This window comes from Gallus gallus, chromosome 18 (genome assembly GCF_016699485.2).
Source record: "Gallus gallus isolate bGalGal1 chromosome 18, bGalGal1.mat.broiler.GRCg7b, whole genome shotgun sequence".
NCBI classification, from domain to species: Eukaryota; Metazoa; Chordata; class Aves; order Galliformes; family Phasianidae; genus Gallus; species Gallus gallus.
This window is the reverse complement of record NC_052549.1, coordinates 7,595,249-7,620,034: the sequence shown is the minus strand read 5'-3', so window position 1 is coordinate 7,620,034 and position 24,786 is coordinate 7,595,249. Positions and strand designations below refer to the sequence as shown.

The following is a 24,786-nucleotide window of genomic DNA, read 5'->3' as shown; positions in this document are numbered from 1 at the left end:
AAAATAACGGCGGCACGACCCAGATGGGACTCGAACCCACAATCCCCAGCTCCGGAGGCTGATGCCTTATCCATTAGGCCACTGGGTCACCCAGCAAAAGCTGCGAGCGGCGTGCCGTAAGAGCCCCGCCCGACAGCGTTGGCTCCGCCCCTACAGCTTCAATGTTCCCCCTGCTCGTGGGCGGGAGGCCCCGCCCCTGTCAGCGCCTCCCCGACGCTCCGCCCCTTAAGCCTCGCGCGGGCCCGAGCGGCCCTCACAGATGGGCTCGCGCCTCGGCCCCTCCCCTCTCCCGCGCGCCTCAGTCTGTCACGCGCTGTGGCCGTTGGTTCCCTCAGCGCGGCGCGAGGACGTGCGCAGTTCCCTCGAGCGGGTGCCTGCCTGAGGAGATCCGCTGCCGGCCGCCTTTCCCGAGGTCGTCTCCTTTAAAAACTCTTCCCCCTCACGGTCTCCCGAAGTGCCGCTTCCCGCCCCTCGGCTGTGGTGCGGAGCCGGCAGCAGCCCCGCCCCGCCCCGCCGTTTCTGCTCCGCTCGCTGCGTTCTCCCTTGAGCGGCCGCGGTGTTTTTACCTTTTGTTCCCCCTCCGCTGTCCCGATTACCTCAGCCGCTGCGGGGCTGCCCATTTTACCCGCGCCGTTACCCCTGTTCTGCAGTACCATGTTGACTTCCGACAGCTGTCCGCCTCTCGCCATCCTTTAGGCCGCCGTCCCGCATGTGGGAGAGGCCTTCGGGCTGCAGTGCCCGAGGAGGGCTGGTAGCGCTCAGCCCTCTCCCTGCAGCCCTCTCCCTGCAGCCCTCTCCCTGCAGCCCTCTCCCTGCAGCCCTCTCCCTGCAGCCCTCTCCCTGCAGCCCTCTCCCTGCAGCCCTCTCCCTGCAGCCCTCTCCCTGCAGCCCTCTCCCTGCAGCCCTCTCCCTGCAGCCCTCTCCCTGCAGCCCTCTCCCTGCCCTGCAGTACCCATCCCTGCGTTCCATTCTGGGCACGCTGCTCCGGTCCTTTGGCCCGCCAGGTGTTTTAGCTCAATTTCTACTTCGAAACTGATTTTTTTTATTATTATTATTTTTCCTATTTGCCATTTCTGTTGACTGTCGTGCTTTCTCTTCCCTTGACTTCCTTTCCCTTGCTTGAATGTTGAGGGATGTTATAAAGAGCGGAACAGTAAGGCACAAAACTAGCTATGTAAAACATGGCTGGTAGTTCCTGCTTTGCTCCATCTATGTTAACTGCTGTGTGCATCCCCAGGTCGGTACAGTCGGTTCAATGCAGTGGTTTGATTGGCAGGAATTGATGTGCGCCTCTTTACCCTGAGCTGTCCATTATAGGCATTGAAGCGCTCGGGTTCTGGCAGCCATGGTTCCCCGGTTGGGATCATATCCACAGTAATGCAGCGCTTCTCCTTTGTACTGCATCCCCTTTAAAAAGCCCAAATCTGTCCGTTTTCCAGACATGCTACGAGGGCAAGCGTACTTTTGTATTGTTTTGTATGGTTTTATTTTGGTCTGTACTAATTGCTGCTCGGTTGCTTTTAATTCCTGTATGCCACATATCTGGGATTGGGGTCATGTGGGGGATCTCAGGAAAAGCCCTCGGTGACTGACGGTTAGTGGTGCAGCAATGAGGCTGTATGTGAGGAAATGTTGCGTTACTGATGCAAATCGCTCAGGACGGGCAGCATGAGTGAGAAAAACCTCCGTGCTCTCAGCCCACTCCGGGTACAGTAAACCCGTGGCCGCCCCACCCATTCCCTAGGCGGCATGAAACTACAAATCCCAGCATGCCATGGCCGTTAGTCCCGAGGGCTCCGTCCCCGCGGGCGGCGCGTTGGGTGCCGGGAGTTGTAGTGTCGTGGGGGGCGGACGGCTGTTTGAGTGCGTGACGTTCGCTGAGCTCTTCCGGGAGCACGGCGGAGATTTTCTCCTTTTCATCGCGAGATGAGCTGCATTTCAAACCGGCCAATCAGAATGTTGCTATGGCTCGAACTGGCCAATGGCAGAGGGAGGGAGCGGGAAATTTAAATCCCGCCTGGAGCCGCCGAGGTTAGTGGCAGCGTGGTCCTTGGCTGGGGAGGCAGGAGGGCGGCTTGTTTGTGCAATCTGCAGCGGCTGCAGCTGAGGTGCGGAGCGGGAAGGGAGGGGAGGGGGTTCCGCAGCGATGCGTTGAGAAGCAGAGTGTGTTGCGTATGCTGCTCTGTCTGAAGGGGCTGTGCTCTCTTGGCGGTGGGATGTGCCGGCACTCTCGCCTCCTGCTCTGGAGCTTTCTGGGTCTCTGCGGTCCCATACTGCTGCTAAAAATGAATCTGATGGGGTTGGTGTGTTCCAGAGGGGTTTTCGTGTTCTGGTGGAGCTGTGTCTGAGAGGGAGGCAGCTTTTCTGTAGTGGTTCACCTTGGAGCTGGCCTTGTTGTGGAGGCCTGCTTCGTTGCTGGCATTGCTGCTGGCTGCACCGACATGCTGAGCTCGCTCAGAGGGCCTTCCTGGTGCCAAGGCTCTGCCCTTATCGAGAGGGGCCGGTGTGGGTGTGGATGGAGAGCCTGTGCTGTAGATCCTTAGGACATAACGGAAATAGCTTATGTGTTCCAAAACGCTGTCTACGGGAATGAAAATAATGCTTTTGGCTCTGATGGGGTTAAAATGTGTTCTGTTAATGTTAGAGGCTGCTATAACAGCTAAGCTTTTTAAAAAGGCAGCTTATTATGTTACTGGTATCTTTAATCAAGTCAGAGGATGTTAATGTATCTGCTATTCTCTCAAACCTTGAGCCTATCTTTTTAGTTTGTGTTCCTGTGACATAAGCTTCTGGTGTTTACCATTTACTCTGGTTTTCAGGCTTTTTTTCTCCTCATTTGTCTTCTGAACACTAAGCAAGATGTCTACTAATGAGAATACCAATACAGCAGCTCGCTTGAACAGATTCAAAAACAAAGGAAAAGATACTACAGTAAGTATTCAAATGTAAATAAATATTATAGCTAGCTATCAATACTTTAAATAGATTTGTAAAAGTAAAGAACTTGATATGAATGTGTTTTCTCCAGGAAATGAGAAGGCGGCGTATTGAAGTCAATGTAGAGTTGAGGAAAGCTAAAAAAGATGACCAGATGCTTAAAAGAAGAAATGTTAGCACTTTTCCAGATGATGCCACTTCTCCCCTTCAGGAAAATAGGAGCAATCAGGTAAGTAGGTACCCAGAACAAGCACGCTTCAGTGGCCACACTAATATGAATTTCTTCTCTTGTGGGCCATTGCAGTTACATATGTATTACCAACTGAAGGCTATGATAACAACTTTAATAAACTACAATTTAAATCCTTAAGTAGCTTGTGAGCACGTGCAATATTTATACTCTTCTCTGTGCTGCTGATGAGGTATCTTGTAAAGAGCTTAGGCAGTTGTTTAAACTTGTTGTCTCTACGTATCAGTCACGTGAAACAAAGTTTTCAGCAGTTCAAATAACTGTAGATTAAACTAGTTGAATTTTTGGATGTCACTTAAGGGCATAACTCTTATTGAAGGACATGACTGAACTGTGGGCTCTTCCTAGTATTGTGTAAAGGCTTCTGGAGATGTGTGCGTCTTCCAGCAAAGTGCTCATGGAACTTTTTCTGTACAGGTTTCTGCACACTGGTCTGTTGAAGAAATAGTCAAAGGAGTTAATAGCAATAATATGGAGCTTCAATTGCAGGCTACTCAAGCTGCCAGGTAAGGAGATCAGCGATGACCACCTCTGTGTGTAAGTCAGTAACTAGGTCTAGGTGTGGTCAGAGGTTTGGTTTATGAACCTTAACAATGAAGGGTGACAACTGTGGCTCTTCTCATCAGACAGTGCTTCAACAGACACATAAATTGGTTTTATATACAATGTTTAGGAACAATTATTTTAGTCACAATATTCTAGAGACCATGTGGCTTCTGAATGTTCAGAGTGCAAGTATGCCAAGCTTCCTCTCATCTTATCAGATCTAAAGTCTAAGTTGCTAAATTGTAGCAAGCTTTTACATAACTTCAGTGCTGCTTCTGACAGTCACTACCCTTCTGTCTATTGAGCAATATCTATCAACTTGGATGTATTATAACTTGCAGGTCTGCTTTACTTCTGGATTTGTAACAGAACCTCTTGTGAAGTAAAGACATACCTAAACAATGCTCACTGGTTTAGGAAGCTAGTATTCAAGCTGTCTGTAGCTTGTCTGAATTTTCCCTTCTTGTATTTTTACTTTGCCTACCTTAATCCTTTTCTCTCACTTGCTTTTAGTTGTGGATTGTTTTATACTGACTTTGCAGAGAACTGAACAACAGATTCCACTGACAAATAATACTTCCTGTTGTATCCCTCCTTAGGAAACTCCTTTCAAGAGAGAAGCAGCCCCCCATAGACAACATAATTCAGGCTGGTTTGATTCCAAAATTTGTCTCCTTCTTGAGTAGAGCAGACTGTAGTCCTATTCAATTTGAATCTGCCTGGGCGCTTACCAACATTGCTTCTGGCACATCAGAGCAAACCAAGGCGGTAGTAGATGGTGGGGCTATTCCAGCCTTTATTTCACTTCTGGCCTCTCCTCACATTCACATCAGTGAACAAGCTGTGTGGGCATTAGGAAATATTGCAGGTATGTCAATATGCAACATAACTTTCAAACCTATTCCCTTCTCTTGAAATAAGAGAACGTTATTAGTGACTTGCTGTGTATAGCATGCCAAGCTTGGAAACTCTACCTTGGTGATGTCCATAGCATACTCTACGTTGTAGATCATGTATGTACTTGAACAAGTCTTTACCTTCAATCTTGGCTTATGTTATGTCATGTATAACCTGGCAACCTGTGAGTTGTATTAAATGGGTCACACACATTAAAACTCAAGTTTCAAATAGCTGTGTAACCATGCTATTACACAGAACTTTTCCTTTAGAGGCTTTTGACTTCTATCAGCGAGCTTTGCTGTGTATACTGACTTGAAGGAGGAAGCAAATGGCTCATGTAATTGTGTATGTGATGGCCCATGTTCTTTGCTTTGTAACAGTTACTATTACTTTCATATCAATAAGCATACTAAAGTTTCTCATGCACCTTTCAGGACTACTTGATCTGCCAGTGTTAGATCCCATTCTTCAAAATATAGTATTATAACTGCATTGTTGTTTTCTTACACTTGTGTTTTATTGGCATAAGACTTAACCATCAAAGTGGTCCTCTTTCTCCTTCTAATTATTTCTTATCTAGCCCTTAAGTGTAGTATCATTCATGATGGAATGTGATTTTTATAAATGCATACTTCTATTCTGTTCCTTAACAGGTTATTTTTTTCATTGTTTTTATAGGGGATGGTTCTATCTACAGGGACCTAGTTATTAAATTTGGTGCAATTGAACCACTGCTGACTCTACTAGCTGTTCCTGATCTCTCCTCTCTGGCTGTAAGTTTACAGTATTACTTAAAGTACAATAGCTGATGAGTGAGCAAAGAGCTAAAGTAACAGTTGTTAATGGTTTGTTTCAACTCTTGCAGTCTGGATATTTACGCAATGTTACCTGGACCCTCTCAAACTTGTGTCGTAACAAGAATCCTGCACCACCCATAGAAGCTATTGAGCAGATTCTTCCAACTCTTGTCCGACTCTTGCATCATGATGATCATGAGGTGTTAGCAGACACATGCTGGGCACTCTCCTATCTAACAGATGGTTCCAATGACAGGATAGAAGTTGTTGTGAAAACTGGATTGGTGCCACAGCTTGTCAAACTGCTGGGATGTGGTGAACTGCCAATAGTGGTAAGCCCTCAGGCACGAAAGTTACCATTGCTTGATCTAAGTCGTGGATAAAACTGAGGTTATAATAGCATTCATTTAAACTGAAGGGTCTTGTCATACAGAAATCTGATGCTTGTTCCAGGTCTTGTGTGCATAAGCCTTGAGCTTCTGTCTTGACTGAAAACTATCCCAGATGAGACATAGACTACTGTTGAAGAGTGACCTTGACACATGATGAATGGCTTTAACACAAGCCAGGATGATGATCAACATTCCTTAAAGCTTGGCTTGAATTCTACACTGTAGTTGAAAATATTGCCTCCAGGAACAGTGTTTAGAATTGGGCTCTTTACACAATGTGACTACACTGTATCAGTAGTATAATTACTATATCAATACTTAAACTTTCTGTCATTATTAGTTTGCAGATGAGTCTTGAAGGTATGTAGTCTTAGTGTGTTTAATATCTGCATATATAATACTCATTATGAGCTTTAAGCTTGTCTTATTATCAAGCTGCTAACTAGAAGGCTGGAGCAGAGGATCATAAGAGGTGGCTGTTTCATCAAGCATGGCTTAGATGACACTTTTTTCCTAAGTACTACTTTCACATCTGTTTCAGACTCCTTCATTGAGAGCCATAGGAAATATTGTTACTGGTACTGATGAGCAGACACAGATTGTTATTGATTCAGGAGCCCTGTCTGTCTTTCCAAGTCTCCTATCTCATCATAAAAACAACATTCAAAAAGAAGCCGCCTGGACAATGTCCAACATCACAGCTGGACGTCAGGACCAGATTCAGCAAGTTGTAGATCATGGCCTTGTGCCTTATCTCATTGGTATTCTGAGAAAGGTAAACAAAAGCTGCATCTACTGTGGTATGGCTTTAGACATTATTGTTGACTGTATTCTAACACTTTTTTTTTTAACCTTCATAGGGAGACTTCAAATCTCAAAAAGAAGCTGTGTGGGCTGTAACTAACTACACAAGCGGTGGAACAATTGACCAGATTGTGTATCTTGTTCAGGCTGGTGTTGTTGAACCTCTACTGAATCTCCTTACCGCTAAAGACAGCAAAACTGTGCTAGTAATTTTGGATGCTGTTTCTAATATCTTCCTGGTATGTAGATGCAGTATACTCAGTTGCTGTCCAGGTTGCTGCCAGCTGTTCTTCAGTAATTAGTACCATACACCTTTGATGTTACTTCATGATTGTCTTTTTCAGGCTGCTGAGAAGATAAATGAGACTGAGAAACTTTGCCTCATGATTGAGGAGTGTGGAGGTCTAGACAAAATTGAAGCTCTTCAGTCACATGAAAATGAACAGGTGTACAAGGCCTCAGCCACCCTGATTGAAAAATACTTCTCAGCAGAAGTAAGTGGCTGCTGTACAACTTCCTCTGCTTTTGTGTTCTAGCACTGACTAACTGATTAAAATGTTACTGATCTTTCCAACTTTGTTTCCTTGTAGGAGGAGGAGGACCAGAGTGTTGTACCAGAATCTACTGCTGCTAGCTATACTTTCCAAATTCAGGGCAATGCTCCTGATACTTTCAACTTCTAGGCACTGCATACACTGCAACTACCTACAAGCCATTTGGCATACAAATGGCTGCCACTTCTGTGTCTTAATAGCCCCTCTTTTTTTTTTTGTGACTTCTAGCACTTTGTCCAACTGAAACATACTTGAACAGTTCAAAACTGTACATATGTGAATTTTTAACTGTTGAATTCATTCTGACATTCTTGTAAATACATCTTCTCACTTCTGTCTTCTGGCCTTTTACTGTCTCTGTCTTGCGTAAGAATGCAAGTAGGTAATATGAGCTTCTAAGTGTAACCCCTTGCTCTGTGTAACATATTACAATCAAAACACTGAGTAAGCTTTTAAGGAGCATTCATTTCAAGTTCAATAAAGTGTTAACAGTACATCAAATTGAATTGTGTCAATTGCTTTCTTGAATGGGAACCTGTATGGTAAATGCCATGAATCAAAACATACATAATGGTAAGAATGCTGTTATAAATCACAGAACTCGATTCCAAAGTTGGTTTATCAATGGTAAGTATATTCAGATAGTTTTAGCATAGGCCCTTACAGCTTAAGAAGTTACTTTAGTTACCTGCTTAAAAAGGGAACCTTATAATAATATCTGGTCTTGTGTTGGTGTGTAAGTTAGGTACCTTCACGTCTATCTTAAAATGCTTACATGAGTCAGATTTGGATGTAACTCATTTCTTCACAGAAGATATCTGATTTTAAAATGATAGCTTTTCCTAAATAAGTTACTATTATTCTTATGTGCTGTTACTGCTTCAGCACTGACTCATTTGAAGTAGTAGATACCATTCTCATTTTGGTTACTGTATATTTACAGTCAGAATACTGTATAGACTCTTACACTGCAGGTACATCACATCAACAGGGAGTTGTAATTTCTCCTGTTGTAAGAGATGTTCTTGAACTGACTAATGATGATCTCGTGCTTTTGACTGCACTGCTTTACTCTGGCCCAGAACAAAGCTATAGCAAGTAAGCTTTGCAGTCAGTTATTACACCTAGTAGGTACAGCAGTGCTATTGTATGCTTTGGGTTAAGTTCACGTCTCAGTGTTACTAACTCTGTCTCTATCTGTACTCTAGAGATAATGGTGCTGCTAAGTAGGTGAGAATTAAATATGCTTTGGTGATGAACTGCACAAGAAACTCTTGGCAGGGACAGAGGTGGCACAATGCTGGTCTGAGGAGTAGAACACAAGTCTAGCACTTGTAGGACATGATTACACTATTACTATTGTGGTACCCATGTAAAGTAGAATGAATCATTTGCCTTGTAATATTGAAGCTTTAAATATTCTGAGAAACATTAAGAGCAGCAACAAAAGACAACCAGGAAGGTCTTTTATGACTGCAGTAAAGACTTGTGTCTCACTTGCTGTGCTGTTAAACCTCCAACTTTGACCTCAAAATACTTACAGTTACAGAGTTGTGTAAATGTCTGTAGAGAACTAAGGAACTAGGCTATATAAAAGTAGTTATGCAAAGTCAGCTTTCATAAATCTACTGATGCCACATGATTATGTCTGTGGGTTGTGAAACATAATTCAGAATTCTTGAGTAATTTTAGGTGTCTAATTCTGTAAAGTAATTCATCTTCCGGCAGAGGGCGCTACAGGCGGCACCATGGTTGTTTCTTCTCCGCTCTTAAGAGGTTGGTGTGGAGTTTCTCCTAATGTGAAGGACTTGGAGATGACATGCTTTAGTTTTTTTTTCTTTAAAGAAAAAGATAAAACCTATCAAAAATTATTCTGTAATTACAGGAAGCAACTATGTGCTAGTTCCTGAGTGTTTAACAAGACTAAATATTTAATGTAAGGTATAGTTTTCTAAGCATGCTTTTTCAGGTACTGCTATTTTAAAATGCATAGCTCACTTCAGTTGCTTTTTAGCATATATACAGTTATTTGACTTTCTCTGGGATGAGAATTCAGAATCCTTATTGAATAATATTATCTCTACTTTTGTGTCACAAGGTACTGGTCTCAGAGTTACATACTGAGTTAATGGAACGCTACACAGTCATCTTTAGATGCCTGATAGACCAACACTATGTTTTTAGCCATGAAAAGTGTATTCAACCTATGCACTAATAAGCCCTGCTCTTGGCAGAATGCATTTCCACAAGCAATAATCTACAGTGATTATGAGTAAGTGACAGGGTGAGTCACTCTCTTATTCTAAGAAAACGCAAACTATTTCTGAGGTTAAGATCTAGTCACACATTAGGCTGTGTTTCTAGCTTTAAAAAATGGTAGGAGCAAAAAGGGAGAGGAGAGTTGTTAACTCTCTTGGGTAGTTTTTGTTAGTAGCTTTGGTTTGTTGTGTATTGTTTTGATGTTACCCAGCCTGACTTAACAGCTAGCCTTATTTATTTGGCAGACCCTTATTCAGGGCAAGGGCTGAAATAAATGTCCGATGGCCCATGTGTCAGTCTGCCGACTTGTCTGTGCTGAAAGCAACAACAACAGACTCCTGACATCAACTGGCTTGGAACTGAGTTGTTGTTAATTCTTCTTTACTTGTGGACTGATGGCAAGATCCCAGCAAACATAACTTCTGAAATTCTGATGCTAGGAGATGCTGTTGGTGTGATTGCTTCCACTTGCTACTTCCTAAGATGTGAAGGAAGAGCAGAGGCTTTGCAGTCTTGTTCTTCAATAGGCTGTCCACATATTTGCCACTATAAGCGTTTAAAGTTGTGGAAAAGCTAGGACTGGTCAAATTAGGAGAAATCTGTCCTTGTTTTCCCATGATTTAAACTGTGAAATATTGTCTTAAGTGAAGCTACTTCCTGCTATGCTATAGGCAATATTTTAAGTTGTATAGAACAACCTGATGGTGTACCAGCAAAAAGAAACAACTGTAAGTTTACTAGAAAAGGAATTCACTAACCAACAGCTTTTCATAGGTTTCTTCTGTTTCTCAATCTGCTTTGCAGAAGAGCAAACTCTGACATAAGAAAGTTATCCACAGATGTCCAGGAAGTAATGGGTAGAATTAACCTGGAGCCTGGAATCCTGATGTCCATTCCTCTAGTGAACTTGTGGGACCTCCAGTTGTCTTTTGCATGAATGCAAGGTTATCCCAGCAGTATTGAATCTCTTCTGTGATAAGGTACAAAATAACGTTTGACTATAGGATTAAACCATGGGACTGTGTGCAATTTCTGGAAAAAGTACTGTTATTCAAAGCAAAAGTAATTAATGAAGATTAACTGTGACTAGTCGTACTTGGTGTAGAGGGGAAAACATCGGCACTTACACTTAAAATCTAACAGGAAACACGTTAAACCTTTGGCCTGAAAAACTTAAGCTTGGTTCACCTTCGGAGGAATGTGTCAGAAGAAAGGCTTAGGAGGGTATATTTAGGTGAGCCATCCTATGGCTGGGAAAGGTGTACCTCATCTTATTGCAGATTTTAGAAATAATACGTTCAGAAGAACATTCAAGCTGCAAGTGTGTAAAGGTTCAATGTGTTTGGAAAACACTTTGCCTTTACTGATCTATAGCATGACACTTGATAGGTCAGGCAGAAACTCAGCATGTAGACAGCTAAGAAAGAACCATGAGCTTCAGAGCACTTCATATGGAATAAGGGTCACTGGATTCCAGTCTGGTTTCTGACTGCAAAGCACTGTCTGTCTCAAACTGGCTCCAGGAAATGGACACTTCCACTGAAACCAAAAGATTTCGTGGAAGAACTGTGGCCTGTTTCCAGGCTGTCGTTCACCCAGTACCCTAGGGAGTGTCGTTAGTGGGAGGGAAGTTAAGTTGGGATTTGAAATGATGAGGTAAGGAGAGAAAAATTAAAGCAAAGTGGAGAAAAATCCCATTAATTCTTACTAAGCAGAATGTGACCACATTAAAATGTTGTGCTTATTTAAACAAAACCATGGGCAAAATCCAGAAATGATGTATACATCAAATGTTAGGAAGGGAGTTTCAGTTGACTGACTTACTAAAGGCAAAGTCAGTGGCACTCTTGATTTCACTGGGGAAGAGGCTGGGTTACATCCCTAGGCTTACTGAAAGAAGCAGTAAAATGAAGAAGTTTTGTACATTTCTCAATTTGCACTGAAATGCTACATAAAAATTATGAGATCAGCATTTGAATGTGTGATTTACATACGTGTGTATACATATTATTTATCTACACACACACACACATAGTGAAAAGCTGCTTCATTTGTTATCTAGAACAGCTTGGATTGTGTACAGGTTCACAGTGCTAGAATAGTTTTAATACCAGAAGTATGTAACTGCTCTGTGGGCATGTGGAAGAATGGATGTACAAAGTTATCACAGAATCTTGAATAATCTCCAAGGCACATTTCCATCATCTAAATCACTTCATTTTTATCCACTATATGAAACAGATGTAAAAATAGTTCTTTCATCAGTGGATGGCTACACATATTTGGGCTGCAGAGGTTTAATACTGTTCAGAGCAAGACTGTGAAATCATTTGCAGAATGTTACTGTTAATCAGAAGCAGCAATTTAATGTTACGTATCCATCCCTTTTCCCACCCCCAACTCCCCTTCCCAATTCTGAGCAGGAAATGACACTTGGACGCAGCTCAGAATACTGACTTTCTGGATAGACTCTCTAGGAATCAGGAGGGACTTGAATTCTCTCCATATGTCATTTCCTTTCCCCTAATGGCTAAAAAAATAACGTTGCCGTCCATATAGCTTGCAATAGAGAGCACATTACCAATATAGAAAAATAAACGGCGGGAGCGCGTGTGACAGGACGTTCACATTCCATCTCTCAGAAAGTGCTCTGCAAAATTTGACTTGAGTTAAGCAGAAGTCTTTCTTCTCTGTGTAGAAAAACCGTTTTACATAGTTCCTAAAACTGAAGCTATTACCCCATATCAGCACCTGCAGACTGCAGCCAGGCATGGATTAGGAAACAAAAATGAAAGCAGAGCAGGGATGGCAGCAAATATGCAAGCTTTAAATTTAAGGAGAACAGAGTTGTTTTGGGAACACAGTTGGAGATCTAATCTTGTCCAAAACAAACAAACAACCTATTTTAATAGCAAATAATCCTGAAAATTGCTTATGACAAATTAGATTAGTGCAGTCCTGCAACCAACTTTTGTCCAGACTACCTTTAAAAACTTACTGTTCTGTATAACCAAGAGCATGTGCAGTTACCTTAAACTGCTGTGAAATGCAACATTTGATCTATATTGAACAGCTGATTTGCAACTGTCAGTAGAATTCAGTGTGTCATAGCTACAAACAAATAACCCTCAGAAATAAACATGAAAAAACAAATGAAAAAGAACCACTGGTAACTGAACAGAGAGTTTACAGCCAACCCACTGTGGATTAGGTTCAAATTGGAACATAATATCTTCCTAGCAATACATTCCAAATGCTTGTTAGGTCTGTAGCAACCAAACTGTGCAATGCTCATACAGGGACTAGATGCATCTGCTAGCAGGGTGGCTGCGTATGATTGCAGAACTAGGACCTCACATCATTCCTTAGACATGTTACCTAGTTAGACATATGGCCCCTGAATTGTACTACTAAACGAAAGGAGGAAAAAAAAAAGAACTCAAACCCAATATGCCTTCCCTTCACTTCTACTTTAAGGGATTCCAAGAGTGGAATAAAAGAATATTTCAAGATAAATGGCAACAGATTTTGCTTTTGGTTACTTCAAGCACTTCAACTTCACTAGACCACTAACCTCTTTAAACAACTGAGCTGCTCTCACCTGGCTTGAAACTTTGCTTTATCATTTTTAGGATTAAATAATTTTGTTTGTAAATGTCTACAAACTTGTTAATGTAAGAGAAAGGGAAATGCTTTTAGTCCTTCAAAGGTGGTTAATGTGGGTTCTTTGCAGTAATTCACAACGCTGTGTGAGCATTACATGTGAGCATGTGCATTACATACATTGCTGGTAACTTCCACACAGCAGAAAATGATAATCTTGTGGGGTTAAGGCTTTGTTAGCTATTTTTGTCTTTGAACCTTGCAGATTCAATTACCTGTAGAATTATGCAATATTGTTACAGTTGTTACAGGAATGAAACTCATCTCTTGAGTGTTTGGAAGTAACTTGTATGAGACACCTGGAAATATTTTCTTGAAGAAACACAGAAAATCAGAACTACAATGTGATGACTGTTTTGTTTAAATTATTTGTACTCACCCAAGAGGCTTGATTCCTCTGCTAACATTAGACAGAGGAGTATGTTGTATGTCGCCTGCCTCACTGCCTATCTATATCAGTATTTGTCTTTAATAGCCACAGTCTCAACAATAGATTGGAATGGGATAAATTAGCCCTCTTGAAACCTCGTCATAACTCCTGACATGTACGTAATTCTGTAAAAGAAATATGAGGTTTTAATCTTTGAATATCTAGATAGGTAACAATGGCCAGTGAGAACTAGCTAATTATGCCACGGTATTACAGCTTATCAGATAATGTTCTGATTTTTCAGGGGTTTTTCAGGAGTGATGAAGGCATCTCCACTTTCATTGGCTGCATGGATGGAAGGTGCATCGCTGAATATTTTTTACTTCTCCAAAGCATTATATGCTGGCCGTGGCCCAAGCCTTATATTACCTAGGCAAGGTGAGAGATTGATTTAGCATGGCAGCTACCTTCCAGTGTCTCACTCTTGATCAGTGGTGTCTAAGGGATGAATTTATAGCAGCAAGGCTGAGTCAGATTTTGGCATCGCTGCCAGTGGCACCCTGCTCTCAGCATCAGCATAATTAAGACTTGGAGAGACTTACAATACAGGAGATTTTACAGGTCATCTTTTGCAGACAACAGCATTATTGTTTCAAATTGATGCTGGACCACAGGGGATAGGAAAGATTAGAGAAGTCTTGGTATTCCTTTAGTGGCTACATAATATACTTCAGTCAAAAACAGTGCTTTATGTCAACTGTTTTAAATAGTTGTTTGAGCTGACAGTCTTCCTAATAACACTTCATTTGTCTAAGCTGCATACCACTGGGACAAATACACACTGTGTCAAGTTGAATCAGACTATATCTGGAGACAGATGTTGTAGTACAGTAGTAAAGTAAATTCTTCATACGTGTCGCTCAGAGGAGATTGTTTCTGTCTTATTCACTAAGGTCTTTTATGAACCTATTTTTATTAGCCAAATAAATCCATGGATAAGATTTTACAGTTGCTTCATTCACAAAGCAACAGGAGAAAGTCCTGCAGAGTAGATGCACAACGGAACATACAATTGTTTAGGAAACCTTGGCATTTCAGTTGGAATATTTAGCACATAGCTCTCAAAGCACTTGACAAAGCCATTCTTCAAAGATTCTGGTATAGAAATTATGTAATCTACAGTATTTAATGGATATATAATTAGAAAGCAATCAAGAAAAAAAAAGAGTAATTTATTTATTCTCAGAAATAGACCTTTATTTTAGCACAGGACTTTTGAAGACCTACTTTTTATATTGAATTGACATTCACGCTGATACTGAAGGTAAACCAAATTAGAGAAAATCTCTTAGGTCTGAGGTACTTCATTATACTCAAAGACTGAACATTGGTTCCTCGCCTTTTGTTGTGCTGGTAAAAATGCTGTGCAAAGCCAGTCATTGCATCATGGTGCAACAGGGAATGGTACTGACTTGAGGTAGACAGCAGTGCTGTGGCTAGAACGTTGGTGTAAATGAGAACAAAACCCATTTCATTTTCAGTCTTTTGTCCAAGCACCACAGCATGGTTTCTCACTTTAAATGAACAGTAGACACCTCTTTCAGAAAGTGAATTTTAGGTTCTGGCTAGTAATGGTGCAGTATATCTATTTATGCTGTGTCAATACCTGTCACCTCTTTGAAATCTGCTTTTCTTCTTATGAAGTTGCATTAGGATAGTGCTGTCCTGCAGGACCATAATAAGGAAACAACATGACTAAAGAAATGCATGGAACATCTGTGCATCAGTTACTAGTCCACTTTGGATGGATGGATTTAGAAGTTATCTTAGTGACTAACCACTGGAAAATCCTGTGATATGGGAGCTCATGCATTTTTTTGTAGCCACAGCTGCAGTCATTTCCCTTCAGAGACACATCATTTCCCCAAGACACATCCTGTCTCAGAGGGCTATGCTGTCTGCTGCTCCAAGCTTCTGTCCCCTTTTTCAGGAGCCAGTGTATGGGTGGAGATTTCCTTCCTAGTTTCTTCTCCTGAAAAGCTTCATCTCAAGCTCCAGCTTGAGAAATGGATTGAATCTTGACCTCTTGCATAAACAGTGTCTCTGCATGCCAAAAGGAGTCTTAGTGAGAACCAGAGCCTCTGTCTAGACATGTTTCTTCATCATATAACTGTGATAGGTATGCCTTCAATTGCTGCGTTAACTATCTTTGTCTCTTACTAGTAACGATATCAGAGTTAAACCAGGTATTTAAATACATTTGTATAGTTTTATGTAGTGTATACAGTTCATTGGCAACCTAAACAACGGTCTGATAATTACTATAAGCTGCAATGGATAGTAAGTGCTTCTGTACAAAAATAAACCTTGATTACTAATTTTCCTGAAATGTAGAAGTGTTTCATCTGTGACCTCAGTAGATTTGGGTTCTTTCATGCACGACAGCAGTAGGGAAATTAACAAAAAGCCACAGAAAGGATGGAATTCCTTGCAGGAATGGAATTGTGATGATCCGCAATGAAGTTGGGAAATACCTTTGCTACAGTAAGAAGTATTGAATGCAGTAGAGAAGGACTAAAAGATAAACCTCTGCCAAAGAGACAGGTTAGGAAAATGGTACCTGTTGTAGGCAAGTGTGTTAAGCAGGTCCAGGCTGAGAGGGATCACAGAGAACAACACTCAAGGTGGCATCAGGAAATCATCATCTACAAAATCAGTGAGGAGGAAAAAGATTCTGCAAGTCAATACTGCAAAATCAAGTATATTTTGTTTCACTATCATTCAGGCAATTGAGTAATATGGGATCTTGCTCCACAAGCATCCTCCTTCATCTGTGATTCTCATGGAGGCTGTAATAGCCACTCACTCTAGTCACTTACACTCACTGCTCTCCTACTGTGCATTTCAGAACAGTGAGCATTTTGCTTGTATTTGAAGGAAACAGACTGCTTTGGCCAGTACTCTTTTGGAAGACATTTTGCCCAGATTCCGGTTTTAACAAAATATTGGAGTTGAAGCTTTGGTGTTGTGGATTAGTGTCATTAATTACTACCTTTCACTGAGTCCTGTATTCTGACATCAACTTAGATATGGCCTAATTAAGACAGTAAGAGAAAGTCCTTGCTTTGAAGATGTTTGCTATTAATTATGGAAATTGGTTTGGGACTAATGGAGTGTGCTAGGGAAATGTGCTGGATAATGTCAGGCTAACAATCTAAGGTTCCTTCATTTGTTCATTTTCAGATGAAATTGGACCTGATGAGGTTGCCTAGGTGTATACTACAATAACACACTTCTTCTCAGAACTACACCATTAGGTGGCAAAAGTATGCATTCAGCATTAACAGTTGCACTTACAGTGCAAATACAACACAGAGAAAAAGGAAATGGGGGTGTAATTCTCTTCTAATTAACTCCGTCTTTAACTTCATGATCTCTGGTGGTGTCATCTCTAATTCAAACACAACATTAGGAAATTGAGTAAGGGAAGACTAGTAGGAAGGAATACAATCCAGATAATTTTAAATAGCTTTATTTTTAAAGATTATCTCAGGAAAATGCTGTTTTGACCTTTTAATTTACTCAGAAAAGCTTGACAATAGTTGCAGAACTGTTTTGCTTTCTTGATATCATCACAGAAGCTGAGGAAGAATGTGGTGTAACACCAGCCAGCTCTCATTACTACTAAAGGAATGTGGTGTGATTAAACCTCTACGTGGAAAGAAATGGAATGTAATTCTTACATGTTGATTTGCTTTGAATGCATGCCACATGCTGAGGAATGGGTTTCCAATGTACTCTTCAATTTTTAAAGATGCAGAGGACCTCACCTCCAAAAAATTAACTATCCTGTTCTGAAAATGAGGAGCATTTGGCTAAAGACATTTGTTCAAATTTTCCAGTATTCAAAACCACCAAATCCTTTGAGAACTATCTGTGAATGCAAAGCCTTCTTTTTCTTCCTACTGGGAAATTCAAGTGTCAAAGCCCTTTTCTGTGAAGTCATAGAACAAAAGAAGTTTTTGTATTCCTACATATTTCTTCAAAAGTTTCACTAACATATTACCAACTGTTAAATTATTTTGTCCTTCCAGAGTCCTCTACAGATGCCTGAGCTCACTCCCTTTCCATATAACCCTTGAGACTGTGTCTCAGCTGCTAACTTCTGGCTGAAGAAGACTGGATGGGACTCCCTTCTGAGTCCAGCAGCAAGCTGACATCCAAAAAGTGAGCTGTGGGGTGATGCAAGACACTCCCTTCCCTCCGGATCTGAGCTAGCTACCTCATCTTGAAAGGATTTGTTGCTCAATGATATCAGCTTAGAGTGAAATACAGATCACTTGTCAGCAGTTAATGATAGTATTTACTTGCTTACCTCACAAGATCAGCACTGTAAAGTGTGAAACCTCTGCTCACCCTTGAAAATGAACTACATAAACTCAAAATTTACTGTAAACTGTTGGCTTATAAAACCTGAAGCAGGATCAGTGAGATATCTGTTCCATTATTCTGAGAATATTTTCAGAACTTGGGGGATAGCACTGGCACAAGAAACTCATTGGATCATAACAGTAACGTGGAATTCTTTTGCTGGAAAAGTAGCACTTTCAATCATCAGGTACTGTCAGTATTTTTGGTATCCCGCATTCCCTGCAGTTCTTGGCTCTTTGTGAGACTTCCTGACCTCTGCTCATTGCAGATCTTGCACAGATCCTTCACTGAGCTGCTTGTCTTAAATTCCGCTCGGCAATTCTACACAGCAAAGGGGAGCAATGAATAAAAACTCTGATTTCCCTACAGAAAATTGTGAGATACCACAGGACAGAAGCTTCTGTAGAACATCCAGGCTACAGACATTGTAATGCTTATACAAAGCCAGAAAGGAAGAAAAGAGCATTTTGCATCTGGTGCATTTGTCTATTCAAGCGCAACCTGATTGAGATCATTTGTACTCACCTTAGTCAAGGATGTAGTCCTGACCTAAATGGGGCAAGTATCACGCCTGCAAGATGCTAATGAGAGCTACAGCCCCTCTTCTCTTACTCTATTAGATACATACATACTGAATAGAACTATCTTATGTATCACTGATGCATTTTCGATGTACCAGTAAAAGCTCTAAAATAATGTAGTTGCATTTTAAACATAAATAAATAAACACACACATCTGTGTGCACGGCAGCAACAAATATTGCGGCCAGTGCATTTTATACAGCGACACAAATGTGTGAGCTCTCAACTGATGCTCCAACACTTGCAACATATCACAGTATTTTCATTGGAAGTTGAGCAGTCTGTTCAAAGGAAGGTTCTTTACTAACATTTTCTATCTCTGTATTGAACAGGCAGCTTTGTAGGAAACAGACACAACTCTGTCTGTGGAAGGGACTTGATTCCAGGACTCCTTTGTTCCAGGTGAAGTGACATTGGAACAGCAGCGCCACTGCAGCAGGGAGCACGGAAAATTTCCACCTGGAAGAATCTGGTGCTTGAGACAATCTTTGGGACGATGGAGACGTGAGTCTGTGCATATGGGAGGGGACCCTTTCTCATTTTAAAGGGGAAAACTTTGAGAACCATATCCTACTTGTGGGGCCTTCAATGGGACAAAATCAATTCCTGCTCCTAGATTTGATCTATTGAGGTCCAACCCCAAACTCAGCCAAGATGAGACAACTCTAGACATGCTAGTTCAGTTCTGTGCTGTATGCAGCTTCAGAAAGTAAATGCTGGGCTATGCAGAAGCTACATTACAAACTCTGCAAAGCATAGGTTATCTTTTCATCCTGTGTTTGGATCTTGGTACACAGGTTGGATCCTAATCTATGACTACCCTTATAATAATACTTAACAGGTTGGCTCAACAGAAAGAAGTCAGTGCAATGACACGACTGAGTGAGTTGCACGTGAACATACGGAGTATTAGTAAGGTTGTTAGTACGAATAGGCGTGTGGTTTATTAGCTCAGTCTTCTAAGGTAAACTTTACTGTGGCAGCTTTACAGCTTTTCTGGGAGCTTTTCCCGGCCTTCAGAGCCCCCCCTGGCACTGACGCTGGGCCCTGCGCAGCTCCTGCTGCAGTGCAGTGCTCCCCTCGTGGGATGTGCGGGAGTTGGACAGACTGTGGAAGGAGTCACCTTTCCTGCAGGATGGAGCTAAATTAGGCCTCACAATAGGAATGCAAGGCCTTTTTTTTTTTTTTTTTTTTTTTTTGGTTCAGTTTTGAGCATGGCAATTAACACAACCAGGCTGCTAATTTTAAGAAGCCCCGATAAGCAGTGCATCAGCTCAAAGTTCGTTGATCCAATGGCCAGTCTGCCATGCCCCATCCACCCAAAATACTGCCCCAGACTGCAAGCACTCCTGCATGGCATACCTGTTTCAGTTTAGTCTGGCTTTGAATTTATTCCTATACCGTTTCTTCTCATTTGTACCTTTGATGCTCCTGTCCGTCCCCCCCCCACTCTTTGGCTTCCCTCCTTCCACGCCGCGGTAATTCCTCCCAACCACCTCCCATCTCCCCAGGTTCGCTGCCACCTGATGTGGCCACCATTCGGCATCCCGCTCAGACCAGCCCAAAGCCTGGGAAGGAGCAGGACTCTGGGTAGGCACCCGGCCCGCGAGGCAGCGGCCTCCTCAGGAGGGCAGAGCCGGGCCTGCCCATGGGAGGGGAGGGGAGGCGGCCCTGTGCTGCCGCGCTGCTCCGTCCCCGGCTTTGTTGTGCTCGCCGCCCGGGCTGCGGGCTAGGGGGCGGGGAAGCGAAGGGAAGGGAAGGGAAGGGAAAGGAAGGCGGCCGCGTCTCCTCCTCCGCCTCCTCCTCGGCCCCGGCCCCGCTCATGGCGACGCTGGGCACATCCGGGCTTCTCCTCCTCCTCCGGCGGCCGCCGCTGCCCTGAGCGCCCAACCCGACTCCATTAGCGCGTCCCCTCCCCCCCGTCTCCCTTCCCGGACCCAGAGGCAGGGGGAGCCCCGGGCAAGGCAGCGCCGGGCCCGAGCCGCGGCCGGGGACATGTCCAACCAAGGGGCTCGGAGGAACGGGCCCGTCAAGCTGCGGCTGACAGGTGAGGCTGAGCGCGGCGGCGGGGAGCCCCGGCCGGGCCTGCCGCTGCCTCCCGCCGCCGGGCGGGCACGGGGCGAGCCGGGGCGAGCGGCGGGGCTCTGCGGGACGGGGCGCGGCGCGGCGGGGAGGGGAAGCCCGCGGCCCCGGGGGAGCGAGTTCCTGGGGCGGCGGGGAGCCCCGGCGAGCCCAGCTGGAGGGTGGGAGGGAGCGAGCGGGAGTTCCTCCATGTGTATTTGAGATTGAACCTGGGCTTGGAGGCGTCTCTCAGGCCTCAGGAAGAGAAGGGGGAAAATACAAAAAGTGAACTCTTCCCTCTCCTCCTATCCTCTCCCCCGCTCCCCTCAGTGAGGGGTGCTCCCTGCGGGCCGCCCGCCTCGGGAACAAAACGCCAGCAGGAGCCGTGGCACCGGGCACCTCAGCCCGCGTCCCGCCGCCCCACACCGCTGGCTTTTTTCCTTTTTTTTTCTTTTTTTCCTTCGCCTTCTCAGCGTGAACTTGAAGGAAAGTGACACGCTTTGTTTTGTTCTCTTTGTTTGTTTCTTTATTTTTTTTTTCCCCAGCCAACTTCCTTAGTGAAGGTTGTATACAGTGGGGTTGACATTGTGCCTTATGCGGCCAGCTTTCTTTCAGAAGACCACTTGACCTCAAATGTTTTAAAATAGCATAAAAAACTGCTCACCTGCATGCAGGGAAGGCAAATAAGCTATTTCCAAATACTTGAAGTGTGCTCTTTTACATGTAAGAACCCAGGTAAATTGGTTTAGAGAAACACTGGAGCTCTCCTTAAAAAAACAATACAGAGAACTTAATAGGACAGAGCTGTTCAAAATTGATGTAAGGCCCTCCCCGGCAGATAAATCATATCTTGTGTTCTGAAGTGTGAGTGCTTGAAGGTAAGCCATTAGAAAGCAGGAGTTTTTGCTTCAAATACTCTTATTTGCAGATAGCAGATCTAACTAACTTGCAAAACAAATGTTTTAAAGAAACCTGAAGGAATTGGAATATTAACTTTAGACGCATCTGAAATATTTCCATTTTGGTGTCTGATAAATACAGGTGTTTTCATACTTATTTTTTGCAAGCATGGTATTTTTATAGGGAAAATACAAAGTATGTTTTGCTTTGGAAGTACCTCAGACTAAATTTATAGCCTAGTTTTCATCGAGATGTGCGAGTGCCTACATGGTACACTTAGAAATAACATTTGCCAACTAAATGTGGCTGGGACCAATGCATGGAGCAGTGCTGCCTTGTTTTTGCAGTGTTTTGAAGCTTTCTGGTCAGGTTATTGCTTTACTGATGCAGTACTTTAATGCTTTTTTCCCCTCTGCTGTGAGTGCTCAGACTTGCTTATCTTTAAAACATTACAAATAGTCTGGAGCCTTTTGTAAAAGCATGGAAAATGCTGTTCAGGCAGTTGTCTGCTTCACCTTTGGATTTTGTATTCTGTTTTGTTTTATTTTGATTAAGGATTAAGTACGTCTTCTAATCCTGTCTTTGACAACATAAATATGTCATGGGGAGTGTAGTTGTGAGCAATAGGCAGTGGTTTTATGTACTGAGGAGACCGAGTGGTTGTGCAATCGGTTCCCAGGAGAAGCAGGTACGTTCTTGAGGAATGATTCTGAGTTTTTCATTACCTTGTTTTTTAGGAAGGGTGTATGCAGAGCACTGGATGTGAGCAAAGTCGCCTTTAGAGGGACTGTTCCACTTTTAGCATCTCTGTGCAGTTGCTGAGAACCAATTCTGTTATTTGGAAGCTTACATGAAATATTGACCTATTTCTCAAGTTAGAGAGACTTGAGGTATTTTATGCTTTAGTGAACTGCGTGTTGTTTTTTATAAGGTCATTTGCTGTAGGGAAGCTTCATATGTTTAAGAAAAGCTGTTACAAACATTTAATTCTATTAATTGAGCTGACATGGTGTCAGTTCTTGCCTAGGAAAAGTTTTATGTGCACTTTGTGGTTCTGATTACCCTTTTTGATTGGAAAAGCAGTTTGAGAGCTCTTGAATTCTAAAACTGTTTGGAATTAAAAGAATCTGTATATTCCAATGTTTTAAAAAGTTTATTTTCAAACTTGCAAATGCTATATAATCTTAATTTTCTTTGGCTTTATGATGCTAGCAGTCTTCTGTTCTGGCTTGAATATTTATAGGATTAATTCTGTAAACATTGTGTAATACTTATCTTTTCTATTCGTTATGTCCAAATTAGATACTATAGATTGAAAAAATGGATTCAAGAACTGGATTCAATTAGCAGTTTTTCAGGACATAAACATTAAAGGTTTAGATGGAAAACATTGTTTTGACTGACTGGATAAATGACAGGGTAATGTTTGATGTGAGTCCAAGAGCTGATCTGTAGTAGTGCCCAACTTCTCAGTCGATCCTGAGGAGCCAAATAAAATATTTAACCTAGGCCTCATTTTGCAAAAAAGGTTGATTCTTTGTTGGGACCTTAAGAAAGTTCTGAGAAATGTTTGGCATACCTTTACACTAAGTGTTTAACAGTTTATTTAGGTCTGGGTTCCATAACAGAGAAAAACCACAGCGGTGGCATACTTCTAGTAAGTTTTTATTTAGTTTGCAGTGCATCTGTGTTAAATGTTTCTTCATGTTCTTCTTCTGCTTGTAGCCGTAGCTGTCTGTTGTAGATATCACTCCGGGCTTTAGTGATGTATGGTGGTGCATTTGGCACAGTCTTGAGCTAGAAAATTGCTGGTTAATTGTTAAAATATATATTAAAAAAGGCCTTCTTTGATTGTAATGTGGGGGTATAAGTTATTGCTTATGATTAAAATATGTGTAATTGTGTAATTTAAATTGGCTAGAGTCTGGAATTGCAGTGGTCTCCAAAATTTATCTTAGCAGCTTGTAATAACATTGTCCAGGGAAGCTGTAATGCAAGGAAATTCCCTTCAACTCTGGAATTTTTTTCATTGTTTTATCTAGACCGGTTCTGAGGGTACCTGAATTCTGTTCAGAACTTACAGTGCGGTCATCCAGTCGTCCTCTTCCATTCTTACTGTGACTTTCTTCTGTGTTTTTATTCATTTACGGGTTTGTGGATATGCTGTCCTCCCTTCCAATCCCACACTGAGAGTTGAAGACTATGTTGATCTCATATTATTCAAACTGAGGAATTAACCTTGCTTTCAGTTGCACAGTAAATATTTTGTCTCAACCCATGAATTACCTCGTGTTGGAACAGCTACATCAGACTGCTTTGACTTACAGTGATGGTTGTCTGAGTGAAGTCTTTATCAAACAGAAAGATATTTTAAAGTCATTTTGAAATCTTCAAAATTGCATGGCTGCTCAAATATGAGTTGAGTAAAGGTTGATGCGTGATTTAATTTATTTCTGGTCTTAAAACTAGTGTTTGCTGTCAGAATGGTTAACAAGTGAAGATGCTTTGATAGCCACAAAACACACTTAGACTGTACTGTAAAAGGTGGTAACAAATATCCCACAGATAATGTGGGAATGAGGTGGGCCGTGTTTGTTGGTGAGGAGTTGGTGGTAGGTCTGGCTTTTTCCTCTTACTGTAAGGCTTTCAGCTTCCTTGGCAGTTTGTTAATTAGAGAAATAAAAGCATTGGATCTTTGTATTGTAGAAAATGGGCATCATCTCATCTCCTGCCTCCTATTGTTGATTGTATTGTATCTTGATGGATAAAAGTACCTACCTATATTCTAAAGTATCAAGGCCATGCTTTTGTAGTTGACTGAAATGGTAATCAGAGTTGTTTCTTCTGTCCTTGTAGACCCTGGATTCACTTGGCCCTACCTGGTGTTGCTTCCAGCAACTATGTAGCTAGCTCTGTGATGAGTGGAAAGCTAATCTTGGCAAGAAAAAATGCTTTCTTGTGTTGAAGGGTTGTAGAATGAGAAACTGACGAGTGGGTAGAACTGCTGTTTTGACCAGCAGCCTGTATTTAGATGGTCTTTAGTCAACAGTAAAACAATAGGGTTCCTTCAAGAAAGGTGTACTTGACTTAATGACATGACTTACTGAAAACTAGTACTTAAGAAATTGAAATTGATAAATTACATAGTAGCATGATTAAATGGCTCCAGTAATGACAAAGTCAATGGGCACGTATGTAGTAAGATTGAATAGGGATTGATGGATTCTTGGCCCTCTGTGTTTTTCATGAGTGTTAAGTGGTTTGTGTGTGTGTGTGTATATATATACTTCAGATAGCTATAGCATTTATAGCTGTGGATATTTCTATACATATAAATCAG

General features: G+C 42.2%; 2 protein-coding genes and 1 non-coding gene across 6 annotated transcripts in view; 2 read left to right on the top strand and 1 right to left on the bottom strand.

Annotated features, from left to right (window-relative positions):
- Window positions 1-15: 15 nt before the first annotated feature.
- TRNAR-CCG lies at window positions 16-88 on the bottom strand. Its single transcript has one exon. It is a non-coding gene; the product is annotated as a tRNA-Arg (tRNA).
- Window positions 89-315: 227 nt separating this feature from the next.
- Window positions 316-7,681, top strand: KPNA2 (karyopherin subunit alpha 2). Of its 3 annotated transcripts, none has more exons than XM_015279891.4 (11): window positions 316-412; window positions 2,820-2,931; window positions 3,029-3,166; window positions 3,605-3,693; window positions 4,333-4,601; window positions 5,312-5,406; window positions 5,499-5,762; window positions 6,364-6,597; window positions 6,683-6,865; window positions 6,971-7,120; window positions 7,217-7,681. In XM_015279891.4, the coding sequence occupies exons 2-11, from the start codon at window positions 2,860-2,862 to the stop codon at window positions 7,307-7,309; spliced, it is 1,587 nt and encodes a 528-aa protein (XP_015135377.1). In that variant the 5' UTR covers window positions 316-412; window positions 2,820-2,859; the 3' UTR covers window positions 7,310-7,681. The 3 variants fall into 3 exon arrangements, with proteins under 3 accessions (XP_015135377.1, XP_046757991.1, NP_001006209.2); XM_046902035.1 differs by having other exon boundaries at window positions 316-2,031; NM_001006209.2 differs by lacking the exon at window positions 316-412 and adding an exon at window positions 2,035-2,108.
- Window positions 7,682-19,983: 12,302 nt separating this feature from the next.
- Window positions 19,984-24,786, top strand: part of SMURF2 (SMAD specific E3 ubiquitin protein ligase 2) — a 57,423-nt gene continuing 52,620 nt past the window's right edge. Inside the window, exon 1 of one of the 2 annotated variants that reach the window (XM_040649748.2) lies at window positions 19,984-20,075. In XM_040649748.2, coding sequence (XP_040505682.1) covers window positions 20,012-20,075 — 64 coding nt within the window. In that variant the 5' untranslated portion in view covers window positions 19,984-20,011. Of the gene's footprint in view, window positions 20,076-20,223; window positions 20,533-24,786 lie in introns of those variants that run through there. The other variant, XM_425380.8, reaches the window with a different exon arrangement.